The 26,453-nt window shown below is 41.5% G+C and overlaps 1 protein-coding gene across 1 annotated transcript in view; it reads right to left on the bottom strand.

Annotated features, from left to right (window-relative positions):
* Nucleotides 1-3,849: 3,849 nt before the first annotated feature.
* pdzrn4 (PDZ domain containing ring finger 4) overlaps nucleotides 3,850-26,453 on the bottom strand; it is a 34,946-nt gene continuing 12,342 nt past the window's right edge. The window contains exons 2-9 of the mRNA XM_069671157.1: nucleotides 17,712-17,983; nucleotides 16,832-16,934; nucleotides 11,856-11,954; nucleotides 10,219-10,281; nucleotides 7,462-7,563; nucleotides 7,150-7,266; nucleotides 5,207-6,265; nucleotides 3,850-5,104 (exon numbers count right to left, since the gene is read on the bottom strand). Of these exons, the coding sequence (XP_069527258.1) occupies nucleotides 4,532-5,104; nucleotides 5,207-6,265; nucleotides 7,150-7,266; nucleotides 7,462-7,563; nucleotides 10,219-10,281; nucleotides 11,856-11,954; nucleotides 16,832-16,934; nucleotides 17,712-17,983 (2,388 nt within the window). The 3' untranslated portion in view covers nucleotides 3,850-4,531. The remainder of the gene's footprint in view (nucleotides 5,105-5,206; nucleotides 6,266-7,149; nucleotides 7,267-7,461; nucleotides 7,564-10,218; nucleotides 10,282-11,855; nucleotides 11,955-16,831; nucleotides 16,935-17,711; nucleotides 17,984-26,453) is intronic.

Genomic DNA, 26,453 nt, shown 5'->3' with positions numbered 1-26,453 from the left:
TAGCTAGAAATGAAAAGCCTTCATTTGTTAACATTTAATTTTATCCATGACCCTGTGTTTCACCACAAGACCACATATTTTAAGAGTTAAGTTGACCACTGTAATCACTGTTAACTGCGCCATGCTAGCATGGAAAGCTAGTCATGTGTAGAAAAAATAAATAATGGATAGAGGGGCTTTGAGAAAATTGTAAGTTAGGGTACAATTGAAAAAAAAATCGTAATGCTCTCATAGATTGATTGGTAATCTTATCAATGACCAAAACTTTATAAATCATGAAAAATGATATTGACAAAGAGAGAAACCATTTCTTCAACAAATGAAGCAAAGCCATGCTGGGTTTTCACAGTTTTTCCTTCTTTTAATGAACAGCCGAGGATCTGCCAAGTTTTTTTATTATAATGAAACACTGTATAATCAGGCTCAAGGACACCCACACACACACACACACACACACAAAATGTCACCTACTACTCATCATATCGTCTAAAGTAAAGAACACCTCACTTTGTTCTAGTCCCACTCATTCCCAGCTGCTTCAAAGGCATCGTTAGATTAAAGAGAGCCAGGATACCACGCTTTTTCATCTGTGCTACGGTGCTGCGCTAGGCCGCTCAGCTGTTGGAATTTGAATGAGACAGATCTAGATGAGAAGAATGGTTGAAGAGGAGGCAGGATATGGATTTGACATATTCATATTTATGTTAGCTGCAACACCCCACTGTGAGGACAGATTCAGATTTGAGGGTTTAAGCAGCTGTAAAGTTTCCTACAAACATCTACCTAACTCTTCCACAAATGCTAATTACTGTGTGAAAATCCCCAACATGTCTTCCTCAAAGAGTTTGCACTGTGCTCTTTTAGTTTTTATAACAAAAAATAATGAATGTTACCTGGATTGAACCCCTTTTTTGTCCATATGTGGCCATTCATCACAAAGCTACAGCTGCAGGTGATTAGCTTAGCATAGCTTAGCTTAGCATAAAGACTGAAAAAAACTATAATTCTTCAATTTTGATATGCATTAAAATATAGTGAAAATTAGTGTTTCGTCATTTTTTTCTGCATTTAGACATAGCTAGGCTAGCTTTTTCACACGGTGTTATATTTATTCCAAGCTAACACAAATTTGTAGACTGTTTTGTCTGTTATCTTCATAGCTATGAAGCATTTAAGCAAAGGCAGTGACTTTGCACAACATATTCTGTATTTTAATGGAGTAATTCTTTTATTATATCATGTCTAAATGCCTGAGCTTGCGTACAAGCTTAGCATCAATGCCTGAGCATTAAGCTAGCTATGTATTTTAGTCATGCCATTGTGCCTTATAGCGTGAATGGAAATCCAAGCCTATTACGTTGTAAGCTAATCCACACGAAACCACTGTAACAGATCAATATTCAGATACATTCAATTATCATTGCTATGCACATTGGCATTAATCATTTATAATACTACTGCTACGAATTATTCCTCAGTTCCTGTGCCATTTCCATCACATAGATAACTGGTTGGATATTATACATGGAGAAAGGTAGCTGGGGGTGGGTGCAGCGCTTACCTGATTTCATATTATGCATAAAAGCTTTGGCGATGGGGATGCCAGTCTGATGTCTCTCATTAATTCTTCAGTTCAATGGGCTGTGGACAGACACAGCAGATTGACGGGGGATGAGGAGACTTCACCGGTGTCTCCTTAATGCTTTGAAATGGGAGTATAGTTTAGCTTTGATGCCTCCTATCGCTAAATGGACATGCACCCACCCCCCCACTCGCACACACATTGTCAGTCAGTCATCCCAGCGTGAATACATGAATACTGTAAACTGTAGTGACAGAGTAAATTACTGCTGCTATCAAGCTATAAAGCATCAAAATGCTTTATGGCTTCCAGTGATTTCGAGTATGGAGAGCCAGAAGCTTAGTTTGGTTCAGTGTGTGGTGCTTTTCCAGATCAGGAATCATTGCAGTTCGCATGATTCTCCTATGTGACCAATTAGCAATCATTTTATATATAATCACTGACAAATGTTTATAGAGTTTGGGTGACAGCACGGTAAGCTGGCAGCGCTTACAAGGATTTTCTTGCAGTTTGTATCTTAGATCAACAGCCAGGCTGCCTCTTCTCATCCTCAGCTCTGTGCGCCTGTATGTGTGTCAGGCATTGGATCAAATGTGTTGTTCTCTGCAGGAGACAATACACTTTCTTCACAAAGAATATATAATTTTTATTTTAGAGCAGGTGGATGCAAGTGTTTGTGTTGTGCCTCTCAAATCCAAACATGTAAACTGCATGCCCCCACATGCATAATGCATGTGGGGATAAGATGGAGACATCTCTAACTGTGCCACATTCAAAGTAAATCTCTAAAAACTTTGGAGCTCTGTGTGTTTGATATTAAGCAGATAGCAGAGATATGATATGGATTTTGTCAGGCAGGGAAGTTCTTGAATTTCCACAGAAGAAAAGGTCAGCCACAGTCTTCTTCACATACTGTACGTGGTTTCTAGTGGTTTCATATTTACTCTAAAATGCAGCTGAGGCTGACTGGAATAAGGTCAGTTTTGCAGGTATTTGTTCAAACACTAAAGCTTGGACACATTTGTCACTATCTCAGGAGCATATTTAATGCCAACCCATCCAATAAGCAATGAGACATTTCACTCCGAAGTGCAGGTTTCAGCTGGCAGTTGGCATGCTGGCAGTCGAAAAAAAGTCTGGGACTCCCCCAAAGGACACCATTGATATGTATACCAAATTTCATGTCACCATTTGTCGTGATATTTTAAAGAGGGGGTATTATGCGGTTTCACACTTAAAGACATAGATATAATTTTACAATGTCCAAACTAAATGTGACTGAAGTTTCAAATCTGTATGTAAAGTGTGTTGGAGTAATCCCCAGGCTTCTCAGCTCAGTCCGCAAGCTGCTGTGAACGCCAGGTTTCACACTGTTTTTTCTACACGCTGCACTTTGTGACATCACAAAGTGCAAACTCAGCAGGCTTCAGAGAGCTGGCCAATCAGTGGGCTTGTAGGGGCGGGGTTTCTTAAATAGACAGAGCTGGCTGAGTAATTTGAGGCAGAGGCTGTATGAAGGCCTGCACAGAGCACCAGTATGAGAATAATGATGAGAATATTTTAAACTGTGAATTATGCTAAGCTACTCCACGGTATCACAGAGTGAAATATGAAGCTTGGAATTAGCATAATACCCCCCCTTTAAAGCAGTATCAAATTGCTGGGACAAAACACCATTGCCATCCACGAAGATTTAGGTTGACACTTTAAAGCCCTTTTCTTCAACTTCAGTAACCAGAAAAAAATTCAAGATAATTAGTGACTAAAAATGAAATCTTTCTCATTATTTTTTTTTATTATTGTTTTGTTACAAATGCCACCATCAACAAATACTGAACTCAAGGCCTCTTCAATGGACTTTACAGTGAAAAGCTGCAGGTTTGAGTTAAAGGCTGTAATATGATACATTTTGTTGACTCCTTTCAAGGTCAGCCACTTAATGTGAAACATTTATCAGACAGACAAAAACAGATAAAAATTAATTTGCAATAAATAGAAATAACAGTAAACAATATAAATATGAATCTATTTTACATTTTAAACATAATTCACACATTTATGGTTCATAGTAAGGGTTCGGGTTTGAATTAACCAGGGATGCAACCACTTGATAGATCAGAGTTTTTTAAGAGATTCTAAGTTGAGGTAAAACTGTTTCAAAAACCCCCTCCCAGCTCATGGGTAATATGAGCATGATGATATTTCCAGTGCTTTTAATTGAGTGCTCTAAATTTTTCAGATGACTCTGACTGAAGTGATGCTATGAACACAATTTTACAAGGTTTCTCATTCTCTTTGTGTTGGTCTGGCATACAATGCAGGCTACAGTACAATCAAATAGTGTCAGCTCTGACCGGTGATAAAAACATAAATAAGAAATTGCAATAAAATGTTTACAGTACATTGACATTCAGTGTAAAAGATTCCTTACAAAAAAGTTACTTAGTTTACAAAGTGTGAAAAATATTGTATTTTCCCTTATAAAAAAATGCCAACTTGAACGAGGCAAGTGAAGTCGCTTCATATGCAATGAAACAGAAGAGTTGAGAACATAGAAACACAAAACATTGTATACAAAGGGTTCGCTCGTGATGGCGACACGCAGCAGCAGTTGTGCATTGTATACATGAAGTTAACGTGTTGGTTCTTCACCTTTTTTGTGTGAATTTGTATGAACCAAAATGCTACCAAAATCATCTGCTGTCAGAAGCCAGTGCATTACCAAAAAGCCAGTGTAAAAACAGTGAAAAGTAGTCATGTTTTTGATGGCTTAGGTCTTGAAACATTCTTAAAGTGATAGATACAAAGTTGCCTTCGGGATGCTACAAAGTTCCTCAGCAGTGACATTTTCATTTCAATAACTGACCCTTTTTTGTACATAAAACAGAAGTTCAGGCTACCTGATGTTAAAGTGTTCAGTACTTCAAAGTTTTTAGTATTGTATGTCCGCTAGACAGTTGTGACGGACAGGAAGGCATTATGTACTTTGGAGCCCTCTGGGACTCTAGCCCCATGACTCATCAGCTCCTGGATGGTCATCCAGTTATCCAGGATCTTTTTGTTTCGTTTCTTCATCATCTTTTTGTGACTGAGCTCCAAGATATTGATCTCCTTCCTGCCTTCGGCTCCACTAGCTGGCCCCTCCTTTAGACACTCAAGGCGGCTCTTCTGCATGAACTCCCTCCTCTTCCTTTGCTCCCTGGCCCTTGCCAAATGTTGCTTCCTCTCCTCTTTGCTCCAGTAGCGCCCCATCTTCATCTCACTCATTGCATCGTCATCTGTGGTCATGCCTCCGCTCCTCTCTTCTCGGATCCTTAGCGCCCGCTCCCTCAGGATGCGGTCACGAGCAGGCCTCCGGGCCACATAACGTGTGCCGTCAGCGCGAACTTTAACCTTCCACTCTAGACGGGGTTCCCCAGGGCGCCCTCCTCGGTGCACTGGATCTCTGCAGAGGCTGAGAAGACTCAGCTGGCTTTGGGAATACTCCAGGGATGAGTGCTGTTGAAGCAGCTGCATGTAGCTCTGCAACACAGAGAACATAGTTAGAACAAATTTGTCTTTAGATGTGCCTCACTCAAAGGCATATCAGCATCAAGTTGACCTGGTCTTCTTGGTTATACCTACCTGAAGTTGCCTGGATCCTCCCTGGCCTTGGTAAGGGGTTGTCTGATATGGAGAACCATAGGGAAGCCCTCGCCTTGAATCTCTTGTTCTACCTTTCTTCTCATATCTTTCATCATCTGCAGGCAGAGCAGGGTCTGACTCAGACCGGGAAGGGTTGCTCTGGTCTGGGCTGCTTGAGATAACAGGGCCTGGGTCTGTGGGTCTACCACGACTGGGTGTACCTTGGGGCTTGGGGATAGGAATTGGGCTGGAGGTTGTGGAAGAAGCCAGTCTGAGGTTTTTCTGGTTGGTGATGCTGATGTGTCTCTGCAGAGAATGATCAGGAGATCTCTCTATACCTAGTGGTGTTGATCGCGCACTCTCTGCCGTATTGTAGGCACTGGAGCTGTCCTTCTCTCGGATCTTATCGCTGTCCGACCTCTCCGGGTATTCATGGATGTCAGCCAACCTGCCATGTCGCTTGTGTCCATCTTTGGGGCTCCGTCCTGGTGAGGAAGGAGATGGTGATGGGTCCAGCTGGTGGGTCTGGCGGAGCTGGTGCGCCTGCATGATGCTCTGGCACTCAAGTTCAATGCTGCGCAGTTCCTCATTTAGCATCCTTAACTCCTGCTCCACTCCATTACCTCCTCCCACACCATCCATATCATCAGTATCCCCTCCTGCTTGCTCAGTGAGACTACACTCAATACTGTGTCGAATGGAGTACACCCCACACTCGCCTCCATTCCTAATTTGACATTTGAGCTCCAGGAGTTGCTGGAAGCGATTCTCCAACCCCAGAACCCCACCTCCACCATTGCGAATACCAACTACCCCTTCATGGCCTTGGCCTTTGGTCCTCAAACTCTGGGTTTCCTGTGGTACCACAGTCCCTCGTCTTGTGTGTGGATGCTCTGCCCGCCATCGTTCCCTCAGGCAGTGGGCTGGGGACCTCCTGTGAATTCTAGCTAGCAGGGGTTGGTGCTCTGGACTGTCTGTACTGCGTCCGAACCCACTGTCTTTGTCTTGGTTGTTGGAGGAACATGTAGCTGTGTCTGTTGTCTCGTCTTCAATCAGATGCTGGTGTTAGGAGACAGATAAAAACAATTTTCAATTTTCTTTACTTGCAAAAGCTTCTTTCGATTCATGATTTGGTTACTAAGTGCAGGGTGTAGGATAAATGATCAGCAAAGTATCCCACTGAATTAAGTCCGTATTGATTGATTTTGCATCTTGTCATTAGTCAAATGCATGGTCCGGGGGCCAACACAGGAAGTAGTGTTCTTTTTATGTAGAGAGGCTTAAAGTCAGTGCCATGAGATAAGGGTTGTCAATGGGTATGTTGCAAGTCTGACCTGTAAGCAGGTGCTTTGATTGCCAAACCTTAACAAGAGTTGTCCCAATACCGAATACCAGTATTGGTATCGACCTCCGATACGGTCCTAAATTTAGTATTGTATCAGCGAGCATGCTTGTAAATGCACCAATCCAATTCCAAAACAACTGGTTTCAGGTAAACTATCATTAGAAGATAAACAACAACAATGCAGCGCTAGCGGGGAGTTTAATGTTCGTCAAAGCTAGCAGTGTTTTTCCTCCAATTATATGTATATTATTTGCTTGGTATTGGCCGCAATCTAGATATCAGGCTCTATATAGGGAAGGAAATAATGGTATCAAAACATCTTAAATCTTTACCATTGATCATTTGTCACAGCTATGACCTTTCCCGAACCATACCAAAGAGAGTTACGTGTTCTTAAAATGTTGCCGTTGAATTCAGGGTTTTGTGTAATTGTCCAACAATCATCAAGAAGGTTGATTGTTGGGTTGGAACGATGGTACGGTTCTATAAATCAAATCCTGCGCTCTCACTCTTCTCTCCTTTCCTGTCAACCATCTTCCTCTAAATTAGAAATATTTGTCTCTTGTTTTGATGAGTGTCTCCTAGCTTACACTCTCACCTCATCACCCCTGTCAAAGTTATGCTCCCTCTGCTTCCTCCTCTCCTCCAGGATCTCCATCTTCAGCTCCTCCACAAGCTGCTGTTGCTCATCATCCAGCCATACCTCCTCCTCCAGCTGAAATCACAACATCTTGTCAGAAACCCCGTCTCTCTTTCTCTCTGTGTACATGTGTGTGTGTAGAAACTCCAGACAATCACGCTGACAGTTTGAAGGAAGGGAAGAGGCACTTAGCAGGCAGCTGTGGTTATTTGACATGACATAGGTTGTCAAGATAGGGCAGGGAGGTTGTGTATGTGTGTGAGTGTTTACCTGAATTTCTGGTCTCGTCACCAGGAGTATGATGCTCCTTGCTTCTTCACTTGACAGCAAGGCAACGGCTTTCTCTCTGTCTTGCACTTCGCAGCCATTTATCTGTACATCAAAGACAAGTGTAGACGGTCATGTTAAGAGGAATGAACTTGAACAGCCCAAGAAAGAACAATCTGTAATTTAGCCATCATCATCAGCCATTTAAACTGACATGAAAGAAAAGAGGAGTCTAACACAACTAACCATTTCAGCAAGACACACCTTAAGTAATCATATGTTTTCACACTTTACTTTCCCCGTATGTCTCCTCTACCACCTGTCTTTCCTCCCTTCTGCCATCACATCTTCGAACTCCACGCAATCCCCAGGAAAAGCATGGGTAGACTGCACGCCTCGAAAGGGGAGTCAATTGCGAGTGCGTAGTCCGACCTCACGAGAGTCTGCTCTCCCCACACATCCAGACACACAATTAACTGTTCTCTGACAGGTGGCGTTCATCTTTTCCTCACTAGAGTAATGGGGCTGTCAGAAGAAGATAATAGGGCCAGGAGTACAGCCGGCCCTGCACCCCACAATCATTCACACAACTGGGACACAGAAACAGTCGAGTGAGAGGATGGAGGTACTTGGGAGTGATGTAGTATAAACAATGAATATGGAGGAGGGGTAATGTTGGCATATTGTTCAGAGGGGAAGGAAGTTGAGATATCGCTTACTCATAGCTGTTAAAGGGAATATATTTTAGATATGAAATCAATTTTGTCAACATGTTTTTGACTCACATTGGTAAAGTTTGTTTCTTTTTACAAATTGTATACATATTTTAATGCATTTATTTTTCGGAGCCTCTCCTTCCTCCTGAAATGAACAAGCCGTTTTGCCATTCAAGGGTTAGACCTTAGCCACGATTGGCTGACGGGATTTGGAGTGACCGCATAGCCCGTGGGGGAGCGGCCACACTGCAATGTCACTCTGAAGTTGTAGAAAACATGGCTGCTCTAGGATTGGTTATTCGGCCTTATATGTACGAGCCAGAATCGCCAGGAGGTATCGGAATGCTGAGTTGAAATCAACGACTTGACTACAAGCTAGTGCAAAAGAAAGCAGCCTGAGGTGAATGATGGTGAATGACAATTGGTCGATTTCAGCGAAAGCAAGGTTCTGTGTAGAAACCTACAGCTAATCTGAACGGCCCATTTCAGAGTAATTATGCAGGATTCACTTTTTCCTCAGAACAATAAACACCCAAAAAATGTGAAACCCATGCACAATATGAGAATATCAATTCAAAAGATACGGCCCCTTTAAGCTTATTTCTGTATTACACTCCACAAGCTTGAGCCTTTAACCCTAATATTTGAAATTAATTCCAATGTTTTGTTCCATTCACATTGTGGATGCATGCATGATGATTTTAGATGACATTCTAACAAACATGGCATCGTTTTCTATGTTTTGCACGACAAACTGACTCAAAAAGTCATTGAAAAAATGGCGAGGTGCCTTGATTATATTGCAGCAAGATCTGTAGAGGATACTTTAGTTTCATATTCCAAACTACATTTCCCTCGTGTTTGGTGAAGGTGCGCTTTTCAAAAGCAATGTTTCAAAAAACCTTCAAAAAGGTTTTTCTTTCATGCCTGTAAGCTAACAAAGCACTAAGGGACTCCCCTGTTGCAAACATGTCTGTTAGCTCCAAGCAGGCTGTGCGGCTCTGGAGGCTTAAATAGGTGGAAAAGCAACAACCAATCAGGAGGAGGGCAGTCAGAGGCAGAAGGTGTTTTCAATTAACTAATCAACAATGCAGGCAAGGTCAGGCCTACAAAGGTATCTAATGCCTTTTTCTGTAGAAAATACATCTACATACATATGTACTGTACATGCACCCATATATAAGTCTATATTATAGTTTATATTTCTATAAGGTTAGAAATTAAAAAAACACACAATAATAACATGGGCAGTATTACATGAAAGATCACAGATATGGCTGTCATAACAGGAAATGACATAACATTAATTTATTAGTGAGAAAGAACTACCACTGAGACAACAGAGTATGAAACATGAAAGTAGGACACAAGGGTGAGATCTGTAGTGACACATAGTAAGTTAAAGAGGGACTGATCACACTAACGACACACACCTGGTGCCACTCCTCGTCAAGCCAACACTCAGCATTGGAACTATTTTTGATCTGAAGTCCACTCAACCCAAAGAAGAACACTTATCAAGGAACATTTCATACGTACATGTTAAGAGAACTATCCTAAATCTGTCCCTGTTTTCAGTTCTAAGCATTAAAATACAACAGAATTTATTTGTAGCGTCAGTGTTGCTTCTGTGTTACAGCTTAAAGCTTGTGAGTGTGCCAAAGTCAGAAGAACCACTTCTAAACTGGAGTAAAAGGATCATCCGAGGAGCGCACGAGTGCAGCATCAGACCCCATGGGTGTGTTCGCATAATGAGACAGAGCAAGACTGAGACATGGAAGAGTGCTAGAGATGATATAGTGCTGGGTGTAGCAGCAACTAAGGACTTTAATTTCCTCGGTAAAACGAGGTGATTAAATATACATATGCTGGGCCAGACTGGGGAAACCAGCAGCTGGGGTGTTCTCTGAAAAGACTTTGAGGATTTGCCTTGGCTTGTTTGTTCGACGCAGAAAGAATAAACAGGAAGTAGGACCAGGAAAAACCATGCAAGTTCTTAATATAACCTTGTGTGAAAGTATGTTGGATAGATGAACACACGCACCTGTAGAATACGATCTCCTTCTTTGATGCGTCCATCTCTCGCTGCGATGCTGTTTGGCTCGACCTGCACGAAAGAACATGAAAATCAATCCTGACAGCCGGTCATTGTGTATCATGCCAATCTTTAACCACTGCTCTTTCATCTCTGCTGTCAAAATAAAAGTCTGTTTTTTCATGCTTATTTTCACGCTGACAACCTTGTTTTCTTCGTATGATACAGGTGGGTTTTACAGGACACTAGCAGATGCAACATCTAAGTCCTTGACATCATGCAAAAGAGCATTAAGACTGCCGCATGAGCGTAAAACCTGAAGAGACAGTCGGGCCGTTTATGGCACAGACGTGATTCTATTCTAGTTGAATGAATCAACACCTCGCACTTCTTCAAAATGCATCCCAGTGGATATGCGACACAACAAGCCTCTCAATAATCATTTCATACACTTTGTTGTTCTTGCATTGAAGATCAAGAGAGAGAGCTACATGTGGTAACAAATAAAAACCTTACTGGGAAATGCTCTTCCCAGAGTCGCACAAATACTACGCGTGTTTACATTTTAATGAGGCAAATTAGCATTTTTATCAAACATGCAAAAATAGAAGCGTTACGTCTGCTCCACTGAGGTTAAGCAGGTGTCTGTGTTGTTTGTGGGGTTTTTTCAACATTCAGAGTTAACATTCAAAATAGTAGAAACCAGATAAACACCTCTCAAGTAGTTGTATAAATGCTAAAAGAAGCTATAACATGTACTTCTGCCATGTATATCCTTTTGGTAACATCCTAATCCTCCTAACAGCGTTCTCGCCTTTTTTTTGTCTGGGATTGAAAATGCACCTGCAGACTCAACACTTGTCAAATTCATTCAGTTTGTAGTGCTTAAAGCTCCCGTAATACCGTCACTCTTTCAGTATTTGTCTCGGAAAAGATTCTTATCAACAATTGCAACAGGAAGTATAATTTTTCCGAGCTGCAATTTTGAATTTTAATACGAATCTCTAGCATGTCCCTGCTTTGTTTCATGTGTTTGGTATGCAGATGGGGTACGGGAAATGAAAGAATGTGTCATTTAACAAACTGGGTGCGGGGAAGTGAAGGTTGTCGCTCAGAGCTAATTAAAACCTTCAATTAAAAGACGTTAAAGGAGGAGGAATGAGAATGACAGGACGGGAATCGCATTTCAAACCTGACTTCCTCTTTGGTCATGCGTGGCTCATTTAGATTTGATATTTGACTGGCAAACATTTCTGTCTCCCTCTTCCCTAATTCATTTCGCCTTGCTCTCTGAGTCAGGATGTAAAGATGGGAATTCAAATGGTATTTCACGCCATCTTTTAATAACTTCCTGCGAGAAAGGAAACTGATCATGGGAGTCTGAGTTTGATCAAACCAACATGAGGCCTCATCAGGGTTTCTACTCCAGTGCACTACATTTTATTTTACAGTAGAGTTATTACATTATCTAGTAGATAATTGTGTCGCAGGAAGAAGCAATTACCTTTGAAATCCAAAAATAAAATGTGGTAGCTGGGTGTAAATGTAACATTTATAGGTGTAATGTTCTATCTATAAATGTCAGTGTAGGCAAAGAAATGGGATAGAAAGCATTATAACCAAATAAGGGTAACATCTGTCGCTACCTGGCTAACATAGATGCCAGTGTCCTCCTCATCATCCGTCCTGTAGCACAGCGTCAGGCCAAGCTTCTCCTGGCTGTTCTGCCTACACAGCTCCACTTCCTGTAACACACCAAAAAATGTTTTAAATCAAACATGTTTACCCATGTTGCACCTGTTGTGCGACTACAGTTCTCCCCAGTGGATTTGATGAATGAATTCTAAAACCACATCATTAGCAGCTGAAATGGCACCATCCATGGTAGATGGGGTGCAACTTGATTTTCATGCTTTACATTAGAGTTTTAATCACTTTAGGAGAGTTTTGTTGCTCAAAATTGTAAAAAGTGAGTTAGCTTGGCAAGGAGCATCTGTTTTAATATAACGCTGAGGTACAACATCCAGGTAACACGGCTTTTCTTTCATTTAACTGCTTTGAAACTACATTAAAGCAGCAAACACATTAGCTCCTCATAAGCTGATTTGGCTAACATGTTAGCAGACAGTTGCCTATTTACACATCCAACATTGAGCAGCATTAGCATTCATCTGGAGTCGAGTACTGGACTCTTTTTTTGGTATCATTCAACTCCAAATGTAAAAAAAACCAAGTTATTATAGCTTGTTAGCCCGCTAGCTACCTGTTGCTAGGCGACTGGAGCGGCGCAAAGGTAAGGGCGGGAACAGCTGGTGACAAAATCCTCAGCAGACCACACCTACTCATGTCAGTTCAGTGTTAGCGGTCAACACAGGCTACGAATTATTCATCCTTTGGAGGCCGCGTCATTCGAACGATGCAGCCCCTGAATCAAAGCTAACTTTGTCTCTCTAACGTTTGGTTCTGGGCAGCGTAAGTTGAGTTATCAGAGCGTCAATGTTGAAAACTGTTGTTGTGTGACTGGAAAAAGGGGTTAATGGAGGATTAACCACAACAAGACATCGTCAGTGATATAAGCAGTTAGCTAAAAGAAGCTAGCAGTCGTTAGAGCTGACACCTTTTATATTACACACCGGTAAATCTGAATCTGAATTAGGGCAGGTTTGTTGGTGATTTTTGTGATTGAGTGAGTTTTGTCAAACGTGTCCTAGGTAAATGTCCATAACTTTAATAAAGAGCGGGAAAATCCTGCTACCAGTCAGGAATGAGGCAAGCATGGTCTACTAGTTAGCCTACAAAGACTCATCGGCACAATGCAAAGTACAATGACACAAGGCCAATTAAATACAGAAATACACATAAAAATGTCCCCAGCATGTGTTATGTACATCAGCGAAATAAAAGCCTGTTGGAATCAAACCAGACCAGCATGTGGTAACATACAGGGCAGCTCTTTGATGACTATAGTGATGGTATTTCACCGGCTGGTTGACTCCCACGGGAAACGTCTCTAAATTTAGCCCCGACTCGCTACTGGCTCCTTTTGATCTCTGCTGTGTATAAAGGTAATCACATAAAGATAACTCCGGGGGTAATCTTTATATACCCCATGCTGCCTAATTCATTTCATCGCGGTGAAGTTGTGAAAGGAGGGGATAAAAAGGGGGTGAGAGTTGGGGGCAAGAATTAAACCCCAACCCCCGTTTTTCTTCTGTCATGGGAAACCACGATAGCAGAGATTGACAGGGGAAGTAATTAATTTCTGTGGCATTTAACCCCCTGTGCAGACAGCCCTGACCTTCAAAGGTTGGGGTGTGTAAGGAGTTATAATATAATAACACCCTGCACTTGTCTTGACTACCAGCAGTTCCCACTGGTTTCGTACACCGGTTGATTTGTTTAACTCTCTGAGTGAAGTCACGGCTTTAAACAGTGCCACTGTGGAGTTTAAATTATGGCACAGCCGAAAGTAATTTCACGTGACAATTGAATACATATTCTTAATTTTCAGAATGTGGTTGCCCAATTTTAAATGGGAGAGAAAAAAAAATCACATTTGCCACATGCTACCATGGTAAATGAAAAATGATGACACATGACAATAGGTGGCGCCCTGTCTTTTAGAGACACATTAAACATCTGTTAGCAACACTTCAATCCAATATGCACTTAACAACTACTTCATGTTTCATTGAAAAGGAATTACTGCCATGCCTAATGTTCACTGGCTCATTGTTTCCACTTTTGCAGATGATGATGTGGCTTCAGCTGTCACTATTTTATAGCCGCAGTCGTTAAGGTGTACTGATGATATTTCAACCAGGAGAGGGTTGCGAATTATTTTGTCCTATTGCGCTTTACAGCGCTGTTTCATTTCCTTAAGTGCTGCTTGGTTTATGCAGACATATTTGCTACATTATGGGGGCTAACGACAACATCAACACAAACCATTTGGTGCTTGCAAGGTGGTTGCAAGTTACAGTTTGACAAAGAGATCCAGATTATGCCATTAAGGTTCTCTTGGATTGAGTAAAGACTATTGATTTTTAAGGGAAGAACTAGGGCTGTGTATTTTTAAAGTATTATTGTATAGTGTAAGTTTTGGAAGAAGTAGCAGGAATTATATGTCCGTACGAGTAACCATGTGGACAATCAGATGGAAGTGAAACTAAACCTGTCAGAAGTAATGTTCCTGGGAATGGCAGCCCTATTCTGTTTCATCCGAGAGGAAAGCCATTCATGTTTCAGTTAGATACACATGGATGGACAGAGGTAAGTGAGGATGGCTGATTTGGTGTGTGTACATCTGACAGGTGGAGGTTGGGGTGGGGGTTTGACTGTATGTGTGTTAGCTTTGTAAAGCCGACCTTGTTCTGATACCACTGCTATTACCGCACACAAGCCCTCCAACCCCTCCCCTTCCAACCGTACACTGGAGACTCTTTCATCCAGATGACGCTGTGAGGTAAGGCCACAGCTGGCAGCAGAGGAATCCTAATGACCCACAATGCAGTTCACTGAACCAGGAAGTGCCTATTAAACTAGGGGGTACCGCTGACAGCAGCAAACGTCACCCATCACTGTCACCTAGCGTGACGTCGAGGTCCGCTGTCTGAGTGGCATGATGCATCTGTTAGAATGGAGACACTTCTGGGTACGGACCATTGACTGTAAAACACACTGGGAACTGTATAAAATATGTATAAATAGTAGACAGATTTTAGGAGTTACGTTTCATATGAACAGAAAGACCTTTCTGGCTGCAGAGAACACATAAAACAGACTTTGATCATCTGCTGACTTTTCCAGTAGGGCTATTATGAGGTCAAACATTTTATTTGTCCAGTAATTAGATTTATGACCTCTTAAATGGAAAAACAAATTGACATCAACCTCAGCTGTACATCATGTTTAGTGCTCATTAGCAAATGCTAGCATATTTATATGCAAAGCAAAGATGGTAAACAGGGTAACACCAAGGGGCAACCTCCGGTGTTGAAAAATGAAGCCAATGCGGAAGTGCAAAAAACTGCAGTTCCTTCATAGCCGTAGCTGGCGGATTCATGCGGCCCGCCCATAGAGCTCAGCCAAAGGCTTTAGCTCGGTCGCGCTCCGCCTCCTTGCCTGCCTCTGGATTAGCCGGCTCTGGCATTTCCAATATGGCGACCCCCAGCGGTGAAGCAATTCGGGCTTCAAAGCGCTGCTTCAGAAACCAATGGGTGATGTCACTGAGACTATGTCCATTATTTATACAACCCTCTATGGGTAACACTAACGGCAAAACATCAACATATTAGCATTGTAATTGTGAGCATGTTAGCATGCCAACATTTACCATTACCTCAAAGAACTGTTCATCCCAAAGACAGCTTCAAGGAACTGCTAGCATGGGTTTAGTTTTAAGGGTTTACATTGTTTAAACTGGACTGCAGTCTAAAAATACAGTAGATCAGATTGCCTTAATAAATACCATAAATGGCAGATAATCCACCATGCCCAACCTTTACCTTAAAATGACCTCATTAATTAATCAGTGCAAGGTCAGGACATTCTGTAGCATTGCTCACCCAAACCTTGAAATTGCTATTTAACTATTATTGTGTTAGTTGTGGCCTGAAAACTCAATTCTCATTCAAGTGAGTGCCTGCTTTTTACCATATAACAGACTCAGCTTTAAGTGTCTGTCTGAAAAGGGACACAAACAATTCTGAAGGACAGTGCATGATGAAAGGGGAACTACTGGCCTGTGAACGAAACACACTGGTAATTCAACAGGGAGGTCATTTGGAGAGGTTTTTCTTTTGGTACCATTATATGAAGAATGGCCTTCCATCTTAAACCCAGGGACTTTGCTATTGCTACAAACAATCAGTATGGTAGATGCAACTTCCACAAGGGACAGCCAATTTTCTTCTTTTATAGTGGAAGATAATTATTCTCACATTATTGTGGGACTTGTGAGCATCCTAAATCTATCCTGGGATTATATTCTGTATTACTGACCGAACAGTGGCCTTGTGTCTGACAGCATCAATGGAAAAAGTAAAGGCTTTTCAATCTTATAATAGAATGAAATCTTTAGTCCCAAATAGCCTCAAAATGTGTGTTTCTAAAGCATCCTTGGCTTCATATGAGTTTAATGAAACATGATTCTTCATTGGAAAACTACATACTCTGCATTTTGAACATCAAGTTAGTTGTCTGTCGAAACCTTCCCTTTCAGCAACAGCCAAAAGATGGTAAAGTTAAAGCACCAGACAAAGGGTAATACATTGTCCACAATGGAAAAGGTTCATCCTCTCGGGGGCATGCCAATTCAGTGGAAATTTGTTTTGGTATTTCTTTTTCCTATATTGTCTTTTGGACATTTTTATGTTTGGAAAGCCAAACTTAGGGAGGTGTTATTAGAAGACAGGAGAGCCAATTGAGATGCAACTATGGATGTATACCAAATTTCAGACCATTGTACCAAATTTCATTCCAATGTACCAAATTTCATACCAAGACAAGTTCCAGACAAGTAGTGCAGGAATTGACTGACAGACAAGGCAAAACATATTGTACTGTCCGAGTAGTAGAACTTTAAAGCAACCACATACAGCGCAAAGATGCAAAATTGTACCTCATACTCGTACTCTTCAGTCCTCTCCACCTCTGCTGGGGTATTGGACAGGTACTCTGGACATTCATAATACTCGTGCTCCATTGTGTGGATGGAATGACAACTAGAAAGAAAGAAGAAACAGCTCATTGGTGAATGTTCACATATGCAGACGACTTCATGTTGTTATCTCTAAGTTTGTAGGTTGATACTGAATTGAATAGCCTTGGTATTCTGGGAAGTTAAAGGGATTCTTTGAGTCCAATCATATCATCTTTACCATTCAACACAGCAGACCCTTCCATAAAAAGTTATTTGCTGCAAAACTCAGAGCAAGCCATGTAGACATTAACCATTCGTCCCATTACAGCCTTGACCTCTGTAAATTGTCGGCATGATAACTGCCTCGCCATGATCATTGACCAAGACTGGCAGATTTGTAGTTTAATAGGACAAATTGATTTTATCAATGGCCCAGCAAAGCCCTATAAATAGCCACAGAATGGAGGGAGTGCCAGAATTCCTGCTCTATCAGCCCATTGGCTTTTAATCGTCCAGCAAAAGCTCCCATTAAAGAAAATGGATGTAGCGCACAGAAGCAATTATTGCAAGCAGGCTTGGCTCTGCATAATGATATCACAGGGACAAAGTACTTAGCTATGCTGGGGGGTTCCAGACTGTGATACCACTGCTTAATAACTACCTGCAAATGAAAGGGAACAACAGAGAACCCTCAGGGAAGCTTCAGGATCATTTTGGATTAAGGACTATTTCCTGGTTGCAGATAAGACAATAAAGGTTCATCTGAGTATGTACCACTGATATTCAGCTACTTCTCAGGAGATGGAAAGTGAAAACTCTCAGCATTTGCTACAGTTGGACTTGTGATGTTTGTCCTCACCTGTCAGACAAAAGGAAGGGACAGATGTCTGGGACGGGTGGAGTCGCAGGCCGAAGCTTCGCCAGCGCCATAATGTGCTCAAAGGTGATGTCTGTTTGTGTGCAAACATCCACCACACACACATCTTCTGGAGTGCCGCAGTGGTTGTGTGCAACAGCGGCCGTTGCTCTTGTCGGTGTCCGCCGGAGAACCTGGACAACGATGGGGTCTCGCCTGATGGCCTCGGCCACTGCCTCGTCATGGTCGACCTTTGAGAAGTCTCGCGCATTCACCTGGAGGAAGAAGAAACCCAATCATCAGGACACTCTGTCCTCCTTGGTCTTACATTACGGTGAACAAATGCAAACATATTCTTTTCAAGCGGCTGAATTCCTTTGTTAGTGACAATATATTCTGTCGCATAGAGAAGACTAGTAAGTCGAAAGAAAGAGGAGACCTTGCACACTTATTAAACAACCAATTGCTTTTTTTTAAACGCTCATTTATCCAAGGACGATCCGGCAGACATGCACTGCTCTTTTCAGACACAACCTGTTTCACATTCACACCTGGGAGCCTCACAGTACCTTCACACGTCTCCACAGTTATACTCGTCTGTTCAGTGCTTTTATAAAGGGCACTTTGGCAGTAATTCTTGATGCAGGGAGCGCATTACACATTCTCCCTTGTTTCACCTACACAGTACACTTTCTCAGCAGCTTTAGAAATTTTAACTGCTGACCAGCTTTTCCCAAACGTGCTTCTTTAACCTTAAGGCTGCTGCCACATTCGCAGAGACTGAATAATGTGCTAAATTGCAGCTTTTGCTGAAGGAGAAAAACTCCTTAATAAGCCAATTTTATCTCATTCTGTTTTGCACCAACATTTTTCTAACCAATCAGCTGAAATCCATTATCAGCATCTAATCCTCTACCATTAAGCCCATTAGAATTCGAATAATAACAGCAATACTTAGTTAAGCAAATGAGCAGGAGAGTGGGAAGAAGCAGTGGGGGTGGACCATGCTCCATTAAGAACAACAGCTCTAGCAAGCAGCTCCTACTTAATTTGCAAAATCCGAAAAGGTTGGACCACAAGGGAGTCAACGGAGAAGAGATGTCAAACTGACAGCTGTCAATGTGGAAGCACACAAACCAACGGTATGCATTTACTCTCTGACACTAAGTTGAACCCAATTAGTTTAACCTCAGAATACCAAGGCTGTGCTCAAGTTCATTCTCAGCCTGTCACATTGTGAAATAATCGTTTGCATTGATTTCTGGATGACTGTCAGGTTTATTATTGGGAGAACGACTTGGAAATATGAGGAGCTACATTTTTATACACTTAAGCCTGGTGGAAGAGCAAAGTAGCCGCAAATTATTTCTTAACATTTTTTGGCGCAAAGAATTATAAAAGTGTTTAAACAGTCCACGTCCTGCTGCCAGCTCTTGCTATAATAGCAATTAACTTGTGCCTGCGTTGCATCCTGCGACCTTTTTCATTACGACAGACTTTTCGTGCTACATAAAGTTGTCCTCCAAACACATTTACTGCATCGTATCATCCTGTTTTAACCTTTGTGCATGCCAGCGAAAGAATACAAAAAAGTTCTACAACATTCCGAAGTTGTAACGACTTCCAGATGGACACATTAATCTCCAATCAGAGAGAATGCTCCAAAAGGCGGGAAGTGATTGTGCCGGTACACCTGCCAGTATGTTTACCTGCTGTTGTTCCTACATTCAATCTGCCTGTTGATGAGCTAACTGGGGGCTGATTAATAGCTAGCAGATGTGACAAAGACCGGGGATAATGGCTCAGAACGGGCAGGTTTTGTGTGTGTGTGTGTGTGTTTAGTACATCATATACACCGACTTTACAGAGCATTATGGCATAATTACACCTCAAATGAGGAGATAAAGCGGAGCAGACAAGTTGGATAAGGGTTTTAAAGCTTTGAGACAATTGAGATGTGGATTGGGCAAAATGCAGAATAAGCAAGCCCACTCATGCATTTATTTTCTATACGTCCACATACTCTTGTCATAGCACTGGATCCTCCTTTCTGTCTGTATGTGTGTGTGATGGGAATTGTACATGAAGGTGTGACATCTCTACTGAGTCGTGTCGGTGTGCAGATTCCTTCAATATCAGACTGTAATTCCATTTTGATTACAAGTTCCCTTTCTTATTACTCCACTGCGCTCCTGTGACCAAGCTGACAGAGAGACAATATCAACTCATTACATCATCTGGTACAACCCACGAAGGCTCCACGAGAACAGTAAAAATAGTTGGCAGTTCTCTGCATTCCATTGGGATGCATGTAATGAACCAACAATCTAGCGCAGCCTTCATATACCTTTCAAGTTAAAGGTTACCATTGCCAATAAAAAATGGTTCCCAGTAGCCCTACACCAAAGCGTCTCGTCTGTCCAAACAGTCTCCCCAAAGGTCAAGGTTTAAAGTGGTGTGCTGCTTTTGAAGGATACTGTAGCTTATGTGTGTGTTTCCATGTTGTGTGTTCAGTGAGTTCGCTGTGTCATCATTGATTTACAGCCATACTGAAAATGTCATTTGCTTGTTATAGGCCCACTTTGTATGCTAGCTATTACTCCTTGAGATACTGAGATTATTACATATTTTTTGTCCTTTCTTCTACTGGCCTACAAGTACAGAGAGTTTGTGACTGTAGACGCAGTAATGGAAGGGAAAATGGTTAGAACGTTAACAAAGTTTGGCTAGTTGGACAAACTCATTTATTGGATGGATGTAAAAGATTTAATGCGTATAAAAATATGTCAAGGAGACAAACACAGCGTCTACAAAGAAAGTTAATTAATATTAGATTAATTTTTTAGACTCAGAAGCTTAGGAGGCAGTTGTTGCTAATGCTACTCTGCTTAAATCAACTAGCTAGTTACCTTTAAGCAGAACGAGTAAGCTCCTTTTTTTTTTATCTTGATCATGTTTTGGACTTACAGACAAAAAAATGTGATGTTTAATCTTCAAAAATGACTAACTGGAAAAAGTAAAAAGTAAATATATCCCCAGCTAGCTAACTTTGGCTATATCCTCAGTTAAGCTAGCTTGAACCGCATATAGCTTACTTGTTTTTAGCTTAGAATACTGCCAAGTATTTATACATGCATCATATTACGTCAGATTTTGGAGTTTTTAACAAATGGGTATTTAGGTTTTGTAGCAAAACAATGTAACAACCAATGACTGTACATATAGATGGACAATGTGTCTCCATCTGCTCCCATTGTACGAAATTGATGCCAAAATAGCCCCTGTGATAGGCGCTGCCATCTTGCGATGGTGACGTCATTTGGAGCCAGAGACTGCGCAGTAGAGATCGGCAAGTGAAGCGGCTGTAGCCACTTCCGCTAACCCAAACACACACTTAACTTACTGAAAAAACAGCAAGGATCCCGCACACCGGCTTGTTTAACAGCAGAACAGCTTCTCTGTGTTGGTCTGAGGTTAACGTTCACAGGTATGGAAACTTCAATGACTGTAGTGATTGTTTTAGTTACGTTACCACACACGGATCGTCCTCCGCTCTGCTCACCCGGAACAGGTCGGCTGCAGGAGCCGTATTTGTCAACAGAGCTGTCAATCATCATTTTGACAGCATCAAATAACTAATTAAAAATAAACTTGTCAGAAAAATGAACACTTGGACTTGAATCACCATGATAATAACTAGCTATAATTACAGAAACCATGTTTGAGAAAAATGTATCAGGCGTGTATTTTGATTTTATAGTTTGACCCATGTCCCATCTGTTAACATGGCGGAGGCGGGCTTTATGACCTATACTGCAGCCAGTCAGCAGGGGGCGCCCGAAATGTTTTGGCTTCACTTTTAGGGAGCTGTGATGTCATCCATCTTTTTATACAGTCTATGGTAACAACCTACATTTACAGCAATGTCTCCTCATTTGTCTTCGTCTCTGAAAAGTCAGTAAATTCTTTGAGTAAGATTTGATATTTCACTACCTGATGCGGTAACCATTGAATTTTTTTCAGGTCACGCATTTCAAACTGTGAGTTTCAGCTACCAGCCACTAATGTAGCATTGTGCTCCCTGTGATGCAGCAATTACACACATGATTGAATATGAGGGGGTACTAGCAGACCATGGTGTGGAAATGGCTATTACATGTGTTGAGATGGGGTTGAAAGTAGCACAGCGAAAGCCAATCAGTGTCAGGCCTGAGGCTGCCAATACGCTCAAATACGAGGGCACATGTCAACCTTTAAATGTGTCACCGGATGTAATCAGTTGGCCACAAAGATGGCTAAATGTTGTTTCCACTTTGGAATACAAACAGGAGCGATAGGGGTAGCCTAGAGATAAGACTTTGTTTGTGTGTGTATTTGAGTGGGTGTACATGTGAATGGATGTGTTTGTTGCCGAGAGATAAGAGCATGATGGAAACCACTCAACCTCGCAGCTAAATCTGACAGATATGGTGTCATTGTGAGGAAATGGAAGCAGATACACAAGCCACATACACACTCACGTCTTAAACATTACATCAGCTCCCGAGAGACTTAAAACAGCTCAACAATGCGGCTTTTGCATTGACTATGTTTGTCTGAATAATTCAAGTATTTCAGACTGAATAGCCAAACAATGGACCAGGAAACAATAAGCTGCCGCAGAGAGACCCCCTATTCAAACCGACCTCGTCTGCCCCTGAGGAAACAAAGCGCTCAAAACCACCGGCAAGCTTTCCCACCACAATCCTCCAGATCATGATTTTTGTGAACTTAAGCTCAATACAGATAAAATTGTTTTTCATTCATTGAAATTGACATATTGTGATGAGAGAGGAAGCGCAGGTGGCACGCTTCAATAATCTGGCAAATCTCATTTCTCTTCACTGTATTGAGATGATTCAGGAGGCTGCTCTCATGTGACAAGAGCTCACTGTCATAAATGTCTCATTTCAATAATAAAAGTCTCTGACATGCAATATCACCTAGGCTGACTGCAGCAAAGGAAACGAAGATGATGGTTTCATACACTTGAGTGGCAGGTTGAGCAACTGGTTGACCATGCTCGGTCAGCTGAATCACATTGACCCTTGGCGTGTGCGGGATGAGAATACCATGATGCTATTGATGCATTTGTGACAAGCCCCCAGGGCAAGCTAGCAAAACCAAATTGACGGGTTTGAAAAAAACATTATTTCCATTATTAAGTCTTTCAAAACTATACTATTCTACTATTCTATTAGCTTAGTATAAAATAATTAAATAAGCTCCTAACTATTTCCAAAAATAGTCAGTAAAAGATTTAAATTAAGGCAGCTAGTTTGGTTAGCAAGATACCCTGTTCCCATGCAGCTAGCTAAAGTTAGTTGCTAATCCAGGCGGCTAATACTGTGTTTCCTTTAGGTTGGAGTTATCAAATGACAATTAAAGTTTATTTGGAAGGCCTTAAGAAAGCTAATAGTGCTCTGATACGTTGCTCTTCTTGAAATTGGCTCTGCATTAGCGTCTTCCATTGTTAGCATGTCCCTTCGCTAGCATCTCCCATGGACTAGGGACATGCTGCCTTCTCCCAGGTTGAAAAAACTTCAAGTTACTGAACTTTTCTGTGTCGAGGTTTTATAAGATTACATGCTACCTTTTGAAACTGTAAAGTTCACAAAGTAAGCTGAAAGCACAGAGTAAAAAGCCCAACTCTGATATTACCTTGCTTACTGTACAATTACTGCACCTGCCATTTCAAAGGAGATAGAGAATCCCATTGCTTGGTGTAAGATGTGGCGGAGAGCGGCTAAGATGTATAATTCAGTACAATTATAGCCAATTTCAAGCTGAGTGTAATGACTCTCTGGCGAAAATGACTGCTGTTATGCTGTGATCTGAGTCATTTTAACATATATTTAGCTCGGGGAAGATATGATGAGCATGTGACTCCTATCTTAGCAGCATCTATTTATTCAGTACAAGTCGAACAGGGAGGTCTTATAGTGTTGGCCACTGACCAACTTTTGCTAGAGCAGCTGGGGAGGAAGTCAAGGGCACTTTTTCTTGCTTGGACACCTACAGATCAGTTTGGGAGAGCAGAATTTAAGTGTAGCAGCCATACGGGCGATTTCGAGAGAAACTCGAGGCGGATGGCGGATGTTATTCCCTGTCATTAAATCAATTTGACAGACTGTCTTGAATGTCTTGGCAATCTTTAGATGGGATTTAAAGGCCAGATTTTTACCCAAGGCCTGAAACTGTGGCCTTTTTCAAATTTTAAGAGAATCACTTTTCGAAAAGAAAAACCCTGACTCAACTTTAAAAGTGCATGAGAAAGTCACCAAGATTTCACCGCTGTTTTGCATTTTCAGCCAGGCTTCCTCCGTCTTTCCCAATCAGCAACTGTTCCCCGTGCATTGTAATGCTCTGCTGTTTTACATTTCTGTATCGCACCAATTAATCAAAGTGACAAGGTATTTAATGAGAGGCAATTAGAGTGTTAACCAAAATGCAAATCAGATGGAAGGAGTGCAGAAGGGGGTGTAAGAGATGTGAGTTACTGTTTGAGGCACTGTTGGCAGCTTGGGGTGTGCGCCTGTGTTTGTGTGTGTGTGATAAGCTATGGCAACGGGTTCAAGGAGATTTCACTCGTTTTAGGACCCTTATTCACCAAATAGAGTTCCATATTTCCTGTATTTATGAGCTCGTCTGCACCCATGATTGCATCTTCGCCCACATCTGTGTACAAGTTGTTATGAGTGTCCTTCACATTTTTACACAGACATGGGCTCCTGCAAAACAGGCAAAAACAACCAATTAGTTCTGCATGGACGAAGACCGCATGACAACATGAAACATGGATTTTATAGCTGCTGTCGGGATGGGTGTTAAGTAGCCAGCTCAGGTTAATCCCTCCTACATCACGATGTATCTGTGTGCAAGTAGATTAGACTGTGTTTTCTCTGGGAATCGCTCTTCACAGCAATGGCATGTTTTAGCCTTTAGATCTCAGCTTCAGAGTGAGCGTTCAAAGTTAAAAATGTATGAACTTTTAGCAGAAGAGTGGTGTGCTTGAAATGTCTCGCAGCAACAGCAGAGAACAGTGCTTGCAACGTGTCCCTGTTCAATAATGCCTGTTAAAAGTAACAAGCTGGAGTGCTGTCCTTCAACTGGTTATCCTCCATCCAAGCACGTCGTCATGAAGCTTCTGCACTGCTGAAGTGTCCTTCAACTAGATTGACTTTGCTGCTACAGCTGATTATACTCGGTTCCTCAATTTGGGGGCTTAAGCAAAAGGTTATTGACTACATTTCCCAGACTACCTTTAGAAATTCTTTATAATGGCTGGAGCACCATTTTGCTTCATTACATATGTTTTGTCAAGTTATTTAGTTAAACTATAAATGAACTCTTTGCCACTCTCTATTTTTGCGTGATTAAAAGTTAGCAAAGATTGCCTGTATTGCCACTACATAGCCATTTTCTTGCACTGTTAGCTTGCTAGCAGTTGAGCACTGACCAACAGCTTATGCTAGTAGATGGGAAACAGTCACAATTCCGCAGTTCATTACACATACATCTAATAAATGTGGATCCTGATAGACATCCCTAGTCATTTAGGCTACAGCTTGTTTCGTAATTCTGCGATACTACAACACTAGCTAACGTGAGCTTTGTGGCTAAAGCGGTTTATTTTCATTACTGCATTGTAAAGCGTTTTGAAGTACTTCACTGTATCACTGGCGCTATAAAGAATGTTTTTTTATGTTGGCACCACATGCAGAGTTAAAATGGGTTCCATTTCTTACAACATGCAACAAAAATGGATGTTTATGGGTGATCTTTAATGGCTGCATGTTGCTCAATTTTCGTTCAAATGACTCAAGGATTTTTGATTTAACCTTGCTGGTTCTTTTATTCCCCAATTCTGAAGTGTTTTTGTCTTTGTCAAGCTGTGTAGGTTTTTTTCCCCCTCTTTGTCTGTCATTGTCAATGTTAGTGAGCCCATTTCATTTAGATTCAGTGGGTATAAAAGGATCTGTAATGCCAAAGCACTCTAAAAACAGACAGTATGTCATTTTCTGTTCTACCTATGTCTTCTTTGTGTTTGTCTCAAGGGTTTTCCTGTCTCTCGCTCTTGCACATGTCTTTCCCCACCCCAGTGTAGCAACACAAGCAGTAGAAACACAAACGCAGACATCAGAGACTGTTGGCTTGTGACTGTCATTCCAAGCAGCCATTTCTGATGTAAGTGGGGGGAAATCAAAGGTTATCATCTGCCAGTGAACGCATTAAGAACCATCCCATTGCCTGCTCTTTGTAGCTCTTCCATATGCAAGGGTGGCTTCCTTTCAATTAGGCTTCATGAATACAGATCCTTTCCAGTGGTAAAACCTTGGAATGAAACATGATTTGTCTTGTATTCTGCTTTTTGGGATTACAGCACATTTTCTTTTATTCATAGATCAACAACAGTGTTTGTGCTTGTGATATTTCAAGGGGTAACAACCTCCTACTGTACGCACATGATGTCCAATTAAGTCAGTTGTTTTCATTTGTAAAGCAGTATGCTGTTGACCATATTCACACAGCAGCCATTTTCCTTTGTTGCGTGCTCAGAGTGAACAGCTAACCTAGAATTTAGGTAATTACTAGCTAATATTAACGTTAGCTAGGAAGTGGCTAAATACTAATATCATCATTTGGTACAGTTAAGTAGGAAAGACATACAAATTAGCTTATGTCATGTTTACTAGGAAGTATCGG

This window comes from Semicossyphus pulcher, unplaced genomic scaffold (genome assembly GCF_022749685.1).
Source record: "Semicossyphus pulcher isolate SPU_LCO1_2020_fin unplaced genomic scaffold, fSemPul1.0.p SCAF_20, whole genome shotgun sequence".
NCBI classification, from domain to species: Eukaryota; Metazoa; Chordata; class Actinopteri; order Labriformes; family Labridae; genus Semicossyphus; species Semicossyphus pulcher.
This window is presented reverse-complemented; position numbering and strand designations above follow the sequence as displayed.